This window comes from Colletes latitarsis, chromosome 1 (genome assembly GCF_051014445.1).
Source record: "Colletes latitarsis isolate SP2378_abdomen chromosome 1, iyColLati1, whole genome shotgun sequence".
Classification (NCBI taxonomy): Eukaryota; Metazoa; Arthropoda; class Insecta; order Hymenoptera; family Colletidae; genus Colletes; species Colletes latitarsis.
The window spans coordinates 51,523,774-51,533,922 of record NC_135134.1 but is presented as its reverse complement, the minus strand read 5'-3'; the positions used below and the strand labels follow the sequence as shown (position 1 = coordinate 51,533,922).

The 10,149-nt window shown below is 46.3% G+C and overlaps 1 protein-coding gene across 1 annotated transcript; it reads right to left on the bottom strand.

Annotated features, from left to right (window-relative positions):
* Positions 1 to 103: 103 nt before the first annotated feature.
* Positions 104 to 9,692, bottom strand: LOC143345022 (A disintegrin and metalloproteinase with thrombospondin motifs 7). The gene is made up of 18 exons (XM_076771725.1): positions 9,586 to 9,692; positions 8,670 to 9,063; positions 7,063 to 7,228; positions 6,416 to 6,717; positions 6,206 to 6,330; positions 5,950 to 6,096; positions 5,549 to 5,695; positions 5,323 to 5,467; positions 4,867 to 4,959; positions 4,066 to 4,275; positions 3,708 to 3,944; positions 2,753 to 2,876; positions 2,471 to 2,597; positions 2,255 to 2,375; positions 2,002 to 2,145; positions 1,207 to 1,325; positions 803 to 972; positions 104 to 669 (listed from the first exon to the last, which is right to left on the bottom strand). Exons 1-18 carry the CDS (start codon positions 9,690 to 9,692, stop codon positions 104 to 106), a joined length of 3,444 nt encoding a protein of 1,147 aa, XP_076627840.1.
* Positions 9,693 to 10,149: the final 457 nt, after the last annotated feature.

Below are 10,149 nucleotides of genomic sequence, written 5' to 3'. Positions count from 1 at the left end.
TCCTAAAAGAAATGGCACGTGTTTAATAAAAGAAAAGGGAAAAAGTATTCTCTGTATCTCTTAACGCTACATACATAATTGTACAATGAACGATAGTCGGTTTTCACTGATCCGCGTCGTCCACGATCCTCGCCAAGCGATCGTAAGTCGAGTTCTGTGGGGGGGAATATGGCGGAGGCGTCCCGTTCGGAAAGGTGAGCTTTTCGATTTTCTGGACGGCCTGCGAGCCCTTGTAAACCTTTTCGCGAGAGGTGTCGATACTCATGCCGACGAGGTCGCCCGTTTCCTGGTACGCCTTGTCCGACAAATTCGATTGAAGGTTCTCCTCCATGTATGGAGCCTCGATCAGAACGACATTCTCGATCGGCACCGAGTCCTTGACGATCGATCCAGGCTTCGGTGTGGTGAAATTTCTCTCCGAAACGCAGGTGTTGCGTTTCTTCTTCTCCTCCTGGACGATCGACCAGTCGCGAAGAAGCTGCCGGAAGTCCGGCGCGTCGGCCTCGCGCGATACCTTCTCCAAGTACCGCGCCATGCTCAGATCCACGAACGCGTCGACCCTCTTCGTCCGGTCCTCCGCCGACATCGACTGCTTTTCTTTCGCGGCCCCCAGCTCTTCGTTCGCGTTCCGGGCCTTTTTTGGGCAGCTCTTCCTGCACGGCCTCTTCCCTGGTGGGAAATGCCGTGAGAACGGTATCTTAGCTTTCAAGTACGATGCAAAGGATAGTGGTAAAAGTAACTTTTTAAGGTGGTCGTTCGAATCGTAAAGTACCATTTCGAAAGTAATTATCGACGTTCTTACCTACGCATTCTTCTTTTTGCTTGGGCACGCGACCTTTGCACGCGTCCAAATTTGCTTGGACGTCGTCTTCGCCGGAACGCGCAGCTGGCCTCACGCACTGCACTTTCCGATGCTTAAATCCCTTTTTACCGTCGCAAGCGCTGCATTTGCTCCATTGACTCACTCGCCACCTTCAAATATCGACGATGTTAGTTCAGTAACCGAGCACATTCTCGCAGAGTGTACAACGAGTAAACTAGGCCTAAAATATCAGCCTCTGATTCCATTAATCGTGAGAAAGAAAATAAATACTGTATCTAACCGTCTACAAACGAGCTTCGATCGCGTGTCTTCGATTCGATCGGATCATGGTTTGCCTATATCGATTTCAGTACGTATATCATTCAATTTGTAATTGCACTTACTTCGCAGGACATGGCGTCGTATTACAGTTGCGGCTTTTCGGTTCCGGGCGTTGTGTACCCTGACAGAAGCTTGGAGTAACTTTTCCACCACGCTCTTCGAGACACGATGGCTCGGAAATCTGTATTCATTAAAATAAAATTTTACATAGACTTTTGCGACATAAATTTGTCCGTGAACAATTACGTCGATATTGTTTGTTCCGTGATTCGGTAGAGTAAACGCGAACGAGCTAAAAAAAAAACGAGAAAGCGCGAAAATATCGAAGGGGAATAGATTCTCGTGTAAACGTTTAACCAAACGCGATTGATTAATATTTGAAAGCTTGTTGAGCCAGAAAAATAAACGGATTCTGCGGGGATTACTCTAGCAATCTACGAGATCGTTAGTTTACTTATTTAGAGTCGTTTACATTTTGTCTATTCGTCGGTTATGGTTGACGCAAGAAATATCAGGAAACATTAACGCATACGCGCGTTCGTGGATGAAAAAGACGCGCTGAAGCATGATACCGACACGAATACCTGTTAGTTGGAACACCTGCTTTAACCGTATCTATTTCGTAGTCATCTGTAAGTTGATACGCTGAACTATCAAGATATATCAGTGATTCTACGGGCGAGTGTAATCGCGCATTGAAGTTACCGGATAAAATACAAAGTTGAGTACCTGAAACACTAGCAGCTTTCCGAAAGAATTTAAATTCTTTCAGAAGCTACATACTCGTCGCCATTTGACAGGATTTAAACTTCATTTCAAACTTAAACGAATCGACAGGATTTGATTGTTCTAATTACCATTGTACCGCCGTCACATTTCGCGCTGCACTCGGACCACTCTACGAAATCCCATATGTATTTCGGGGTGTACGTCGTATCGGTCGTCATTATGGAATACGAATATCGTACACCAGGGTTTTCCATCACTCGATGGAACACGTACTGCAATCGTTGCAACAATAAACTATTAATACGTGCATGTAGAGGCAATTAAATCGAACGATAAATATTTCACAAACGTAGGCGAAACTACGAACAACATGCGACTTACTTCTATCCGAATGTCTTCGTCTATCGGTCCTTTTATTTCGATCTGCTCTTGCGATGGCTGGGGGTGCAAATAAATAATGAGAGCCTTCGCGCATGGGTAATCGCCGCTTCGTTCTTCGGTCCTATAATCGTTAAAGACATTTATTCGTTCAATACGCAACCGATATACTTAATTCTCAACTAATTTCAATTATAATGCATCGATGAAAGTAATTACATGTTCCCGTTTAAACAGTAGGTTTTATCTTTCTCGAGTCTCACTGCCAAGCTATTCTTGCATGGCTTGTTTTCCGACACGTGAATGCTGCGTGCACCCTTAGGAATCGTCACTACCTTCCAATATCCTGTTACGTACATCGTTAGAACATGTATTACGTTTCTCTAGTATTCTCAGTATTAATACATTATGGTCTTTCAACTTTCAACGACAGCCTCCATGCTTTACAACGATAAGAGTTTCCGATTAGAAAAGTTTCATAATAAAAGGGATATAATTTACGCTCGTCCACGTTTATTGTATCGAAGAGACCCTCTGTCTTCTTACACTTCGTACCATCGCCCTTGCAAATGCCACATTTGTCTTCGACAGCGTTGGAATCCAACTGCCAATCGCAACCAACTTTCTAGAATAACATACGTATTTACGTTTACCTTCCGACTATTTAATATATTCGCGATTGACGGGAGTACGGAAGATTCGTAATTGTGTTATAAAATATCCGCCTAAAGTGCAATTCCAAAATTTCCTTTTAATTATAATATAGGGATACAACGAACCCCTTAATCGATGTCATATTACTTACTAACGAACCCGGTATCGTCGGTACGTGATTTCGCTACTATATAATTACCACCAAGCAACGTGTAATCGTTGGCAATTTCGTTTAAAAATTTGCAAGATTGCTATTAATTAAGCCTCTGGCACCGGTGACTCAAAAAACATACAGGCGCGTCGGTATTTGTATCGACGCTTATAGTTTTGGAAAACTCAAAGTGTACGCTAGTGGAGCAATTTAAAGTTAATTACATATTTGAACACTTATTTTTGTATATTTTTATTGTGTATTGTCGTGTATTTTTCATTTTTAAAGTACGCATAAGGATGCTTCGCCAATGTGTATTTACGAGCGTATCACGTATGACTTTACACGAGTTTGTAGATGTTTGATTTTGCGAAATGGTTCGTGTTTGGCTAAGCTCTTCGTAGATAGCCGAGTTCGTACTGTTTGTCTTACCAAACAGGACACGAATCCTTCCGCATACAGTTACTATATACTTTTAGGATATTAGTTACCGTTGGATATACCACACGGATCTTTGCGAGATCGTAAAGTGCCCCTTTCGAATAGATTCCAAAGTAACGACGTTATCGTAAAAGTCTCGACTCTATTGGACGTCGTACTAGAAATATATTTCGTCTACGAAAAGTAACGTTAAGAAAAAGGTTCCGTTACCTTGCATGTGCCCCCGATGCACATGTTATTCGTTCCGGGAGTGCAGGGTGTCGAATCATTTACTACCGGCGAGATTTTGACGTAGTTGTGCTGCTCGTTGATGCAGTACAACTCGCAGGGATCAACCTTCGGATTGATGTAAACAAACCATTGATGGAGCCCGTCGCTCAAAACCTGTTCTTTGTTCCATAGCGAGCATTGTACCGCACGGAACGATGGCTTTGCGATATCGCAGGGCTGCACGATTAGAAAATAGTCGATTTTCGAAAAGAAATTTTATTATAATTCCCTAAATATGCCAGACGACACGGATAAACGTGTCAGGTATAGATTTACCTGGATAATTTATATAATTTACTTGGGTGTTGCAAATGACAATCTTCTTCCTCATGCCGATGCAATATCTGCCTCCGTTTGATGGGACCGGATGGTCGCATTCCCTCTCGGCGATCTTGATCCCACCCCCGCAGGTTCTGCTGCAACTCGACATGGGACCCCATGCACCCCAACCGCCGTTAACTGCCTTTGGTCGAGTCCCTATATCCACGCATTCCTTGTGGATGCACCACTGAGAACACGCAAACTCTTTATTCTCCGCCTTTGCATCGCCTCACTATCTATCTTGGAGTAATATACCAATGTACCAAAATTGAAGCAAGGCTTTTTCTCCTCGAAAGGAAAACACCGACATATTTCGAATACTAAGAATTACAAATAACGCATTGTACGGTTCTATGGGGTTCGTAGAACCAATTATAGTTAATATCAACATTCACGGAATTATCAGAGTGATACCAGCTACGAGTATAATATACGCCCCCGTACAATAGCTTTTGCTTCTCGCGACAGATTCGAGATTTTGCAGGGGGCTGTTGTTCGTACAAATATTTCCTGTTTACGGTAGCATTGTGTCCGGATCTGCTTTGTGCGCTTTTGCGCGAGTTCGCGTGACGGAAATTTTGAATTATTCCGTATCGCCCAGGCCCCTTTCTCTCGTACGTTTCTATCGTAAACACCCGCGAAGAACGCATACGAGAGATGTTATTAACGCTTCTTCTATAAAATATGTTAAAAATATCGTAGTCTTGGATCCTAATTTAATTGCATTCGTGTAAATTGATATCGTCGACTTTGCAGCCGACAGGTCTGTTCTACGAACCTTGTTCTCGCCGCATTTCGTTCCGTCGGCCATGGGAGTCCCGCGGGAGAAACAACTCGAATTGGACTTGCACCACAGAAGGTTGCAATTCGGCTGTTGAAATATACGTACAATTGTTCACGAGCTTGATATTACAACTACGAAATACTACAAACAATTAAAATCGTGATTTGCTTGATCCCGGATTCGTAAGAATAAATCTGACATATATTACCTCCGTTACTATTTCGTAAAATCGGTTGGTATCTCGATCGACGCTTACCGCGAGCCAGTATTTAAATTCCTAGTAAAAAGTATCGACGGCAGAATGTTACGCGACCGCAGCACAGGTGGCAAATCCGAACGTGCAATATTTTCAGTCCGGCGCACGGTTAGAAAGTACGAATAAAAAATAATTTTTCCCCGACCGATTTTCGAATGGTACGCGTTTTCACGAGAAAGGTTGTACCGTACCGCAGAGTTTGGACACACCACCGATCCAGGGATCATCATATCGCACTGAAATTCCACGCCATACATTGCACCGGGCAACATGTTCGGGTACTTGAATTTCTCCGGTGGGTTTTTCGGGTCGTCGTTCAAACACTCGCCCAGGCCGGTCCTGACGAATCGATACGAGCACCATTGACAATCGAAGAAAGCAAGAAACGGGGAGAATCGTTAAACGCGTCGAACAATTTACTCGAGTAACGTCGTTATAAACTTTCTGCTGCACTTGGACCACCGGACCGTGTAAATGAAGACGATAGGCGACATCACGAAGTAACTTCCGTCCTTGTCTTGCGGGGGACATCCGCTGATGTCTTCCTGGTCGTGCGAGCAGCCCATCCTGGAATCAAGACGCACCTTGAGAAAGGAAGCTCTTTTTCTTCGTCTCGAGTCCCGTCTTTATTAACCCCTTCGTTGTTAAAACGTCGGTTTGTCGTTCGAACCGAGCTTTCGCAGAGAACGCGACGAAAGGAACGCGCGGGACTTCGTTAAACGAGCCAACGAGGCGAGAGAAGCTAGTTCGGAGAACGCCTATGGGCACGTAGATAACAGCGAAAGGATTAAGCTTAGCAAAGGAACGTGCGTGGACAGTACACGTGACCAACTTCGTGGGCAATTACGATTCCAAGCAGCAGCCCGCTGTCTTCGTTGATAGAGGCTGCCTTCTTGGGATTACAGGCGGTTCCCACGAACGCCAAACCCATCAAGTTACAGTTCGTCCCTTCCGAACAAATGTCGTATCTGAAACACAAATTTTCCCGAGAGAATCGACAAACGTACGAGTACGACTCCACGATGAACCGGTCGTTCGTTGAATCGTAATCCTTTGAAATTAAAATTAAAGTCGTACCTGGTTACGAGAACACCTATGTCGTAATGATTGGGATGGGTGGGATCCGGCGGGTTCATTTTATGCGACCACGCGGCGAAACTGTCCAACGTCTTTTCCGCTGCGGGACTAATCATCAAATCTATCTACGGGAAAACGATTTTTATGAGAGAATACTATCGTAAATAGTACGTGTGTTAGACGACGAATCTTTCGTTAGTTTTCCATTACCTCTTCCTTCTCCTTTTCCAAAAATATCATGCGAACGACGACAACGTCTATTTGATTGCCGCTGGAGCTGTCGTGATAAAAGTCCGACACCATGTTCATGATCGTCAACAGATACTGTTCGTAATTGGTGTTGTTGTGGAAGTCGAGAAACCTCCTGTCCGCGACCAATCCAATCTCTATATACCGATGTATACTGTGAGTCTGAGAAGCGACCGACTCTCGTTTCGCATCCACGGAATTATCCTGCATTAGCTGCTTCTGTCGTTTGGCCAACTGTTCCGCCCACGCGGCCTCCCAGTTATCTACCCCGGGGAACGAATCAAATATCTTGACATCGATAATTATTAAAAAAGGCCTAAAAATTGCACGTCTGGTCGGGGTTAGGGTAATAGCCTCTCAAGCTGCGGTTCCTGCACGATCGCTTTTCAACGCAAAACGGTATACGCGAAAGATATGTTTCGAGCGTGCTCCGGGTAACGTATTGCACTCGTACGAACGTGACTTTACTTTTTTATATTTCCGTTACAAATATTCGTCTCGTTTCACCGTTATCTTTGTTTCCCAAGCTTCGTACGATCGACGCGTTCGTCAAAATCGTTGTGTATTTAGAGAAACAGTTTGTAGAAAAGAAAATTGGTGAAACTAACCGCTGGTCCCGCAATGCCACTTGGAGGGGTCGTCGTGTTTGGCGTCGTTTTCGTGCGGGGCGTCTCGTTTGTAGGCGATGTGAACGTGTTGGCCGTCCGGCTCCGCATCGGCTTCGTTCACCGGCTCGATGAAGTACCGACCGTGATTGGTTTGCACGTAACCGGCCTGCACGCGATCCACACGCATTTATCCTTCTCATTAATCACCGTTATTGTAAATAAGACGTTGAATGGAGCCTCGCGAAAGAAAGCCGCGGCGGGCGAGGGCGAACGAGCATCGAATCAGCGACGATTAACGCCGAACTTGTAATTGGAGTTTCGCTTTCCGGGCGAGCATTAATTCGCAAAACGGCGAGCGTGCTCCCCGCAACAATCGCGTTTTGATGGAGCACGGCGCCTCCCTACTCGTTCAAAGGTCGAATCCGTACCGAATTTCGCCCCGCGAATCACGATATTACGTGCAGGGCTATGGAAATTACAATCTACCGATCTCAATTACAGGGATCGGTTGCGCGTGCAACATTCATCCTAGATAGAACTAACGGTATAATTCAGAATGTTCCGCGCACTCCCCCGAGTGCAAACAAGCTACCTCTCGGTAATTCGCTGGAAATTGCGGCCTATTCGACGCTGAGGCCTGCGTGCCTCGATATTCGACAAAATTTACCGATTCAATAACGCGATGCGTGCCGATCCGATCCCTACGCGGCTACTTGATCAACCAACTTTATCGCTTTCACGCTCAGGATAAATAGACAACGCTGTCTAAAGATTTTCTCGGTTTGATATTGTCAATGCCAGTCTAGCAAATTTCTGGTACTTGCCACAAAATCAACAACACCGATACGAACTTCTCTAGATCTCTGTTAAGAAATAAAATGTTCTCTCATTAAACGACGAACGAGAACCGATCTGTTAAAAGCTGGCCGAGGTTTATTAATCTTCGTTCTTTTCGTGGGCTCTGCCTACCTGTCGTCCCTTCGCTCGGGCAGATCGGTGGAAAAGTACGCGTGGACGCGATTTGAAATTCATGTTTACGAATTACCATCTACAGTGGCCCATCATCGCGTTGCTTTCAACGAACCCCTACGACGAGTAGAATTAGTTGTCAACGGGAGGAGGAGATTATGCAGATCGCGTCTCGCAACGCGTCGCGGCAATTGCGTCAAGCTGAAAGCTGGCACGCCGTTCGGCCATGCCATTTCGGTACAATTCTCGGCAAGAGCGCCGTTGAATTACCCGTGAATCCGGTATTCTGAATCGCCGGCGAACGGTCCGGGTGAACGTGGGCGCGCGACGTCGCGTCGGCTCGTTTCAATAAAAAATTTACGATCAATCGGCTCGCCGAATCGACGACGTTTGCGAGCAACGGCGGCGATCTGTATGCAAAACGTTATATTAATTTGCATCGCGATTAAACGCGTAATAAGAGGCTCCGTTTGCCTCGGAGAGACCAACGCTGCGACCTCGTTCAGCGAATTTTGCTAAAAGATTTCGTTGGACGTAAACCAATGCAACCGATAACGTTTGTTTCAGATGGATGTTGGAGCCGTGGCCGATGAAAGGGGCAAGGAACGAAATTAAAAAAGGAAGAGGAGTGTACCAACCACGCCGTCGCACAATGACAGGGCAGCCTTGGACGCGTGGTGGCCCCTGACGAAGCCCCGATAATGGCACTGTCGATCCGGGGCCCTCTTGAATCGCACCGCCTCGTTCAGGTTGCTCCTGAAACCGGAGCCTCGCGTTTCGATCACCATGTCGGGAGAGATGAATTCGTGGTACGGGTTCAGCTCCACGTGGTGCTCGATCCCGTTGAAAGCCAGCACCAGGTGTAATTTATCGGCCTCGGGGTCCCTCTCCTCCGCCTCGGTCGACCTCTTTCCGCGCTCGTTCGTCTCCCGCCGGTCGTAGAAATTCGGCAGACGGTACGTGTCGAACCTACCATCCTCGCGCACCCGTCTCGGTATCAGGAACTGCGGCTCGTGGACGTCTCTCGTGTACCTGAACCGGTAAATATCACGGAAGAAAGAGGTTTCGGTCAAAGGGCGTTCCGTGAACGACGCAACTCCGCCGCTGGAAGACAATTTCGCGTTCCGTTCGTTGTCGTTATGTTTCTAAACGCGCTACGCGGTAGAACGGCGTTAATATCGCTGCCTTTGTCTCTCGAAAATTGTTACCGTTTCGAATTCTTACGAGATACGATCCCAAGCCAATAAATCAACGTATCTATCTATCTATTATCGCGAATGGCGCACCCGTTCGCAAAGACAAAGCGTCGTAAATCCAGATTGGACCGGGAGCGATCGTTCCGTGGCGACGCGCGTCTTAACAGCGAAAGAACGCGCACGAGAAAGATACGGTGGAGTTTTCGATCGAAACGCCGGTCCTCGCGTGGCCAGAATAGCCAAAAGACACGACGGAATCTAGGAGGAAACTCTGATAGACGCGAGACGAGAGTGCATCGACTCTCGAGGATTTTCCAGCGGTGGATCGATAACCTCTGCGATTCGCGTATGCACTTACCTACCATGATATACGTTTCCGGGGACGCGCGTGTACTTATCGAGTAGATCACTGTCCGCGGTCACGAGGACGCAGAAGAACGTCAGAAGTGCTTGGAATCCGTTCATGACAGGCTAGTTTTTCGCGTACCATCTCCTGAAGTCGGCCAACGCTACGGGAACAACGAAATCCCCGCGCAATTGTTTCCGATTTAATATTTATTTTCTCGTAGAAACATCGATCCACCAAAGTCTTGGTACGATCGATAATAACAGGAACTTAAGGGCAATTAATATTTCGAGTCCCTGTCGACAATTAGCGAGAAACGACAATCGATCACTGTTCGTGGTCGAGAAGTATCTTATCGATAAGTCGAGGGACAATTTACTCTGTTACGAGCGAGGGCGAATATCGAATTCCTCGAATCCGATATCGAATATCGCGCGGCCACCAGAGTGTCAATTCGCTCCTCGCGAACAGAGTCGATACTCGGGGGTGGAAAAGCCTTTTAAGAGAAACGCGAAGCACGGTAAATATAAATTGAAACGCGAACCGCAAAAAGCATGGTTCGCTGTTATGGGTTCA

Coding starts and splice junctions, on each gene's coding strand:
- LOC143345022 (XM_076771725.1), bottom strand. CDS start 9,692: ATGAACGGATTCCAAGCACTTCTGACGTTCTTCTGCGTCCTCGTGACC. Junction 4,276..4,866: donor CGAAATGCGGCGAGAACAAG/GTTCGTAGAACA, acceptor GCGTGTTCTCAG/TGGTGCATCCACAAGGAATG. Junction 2,598..2,752: donor TACAATAAACGTGGACGAGC/GTAAATTATATC, acceptor TGTACGTAACAG/GATATTGGAAGGTAGTGACG.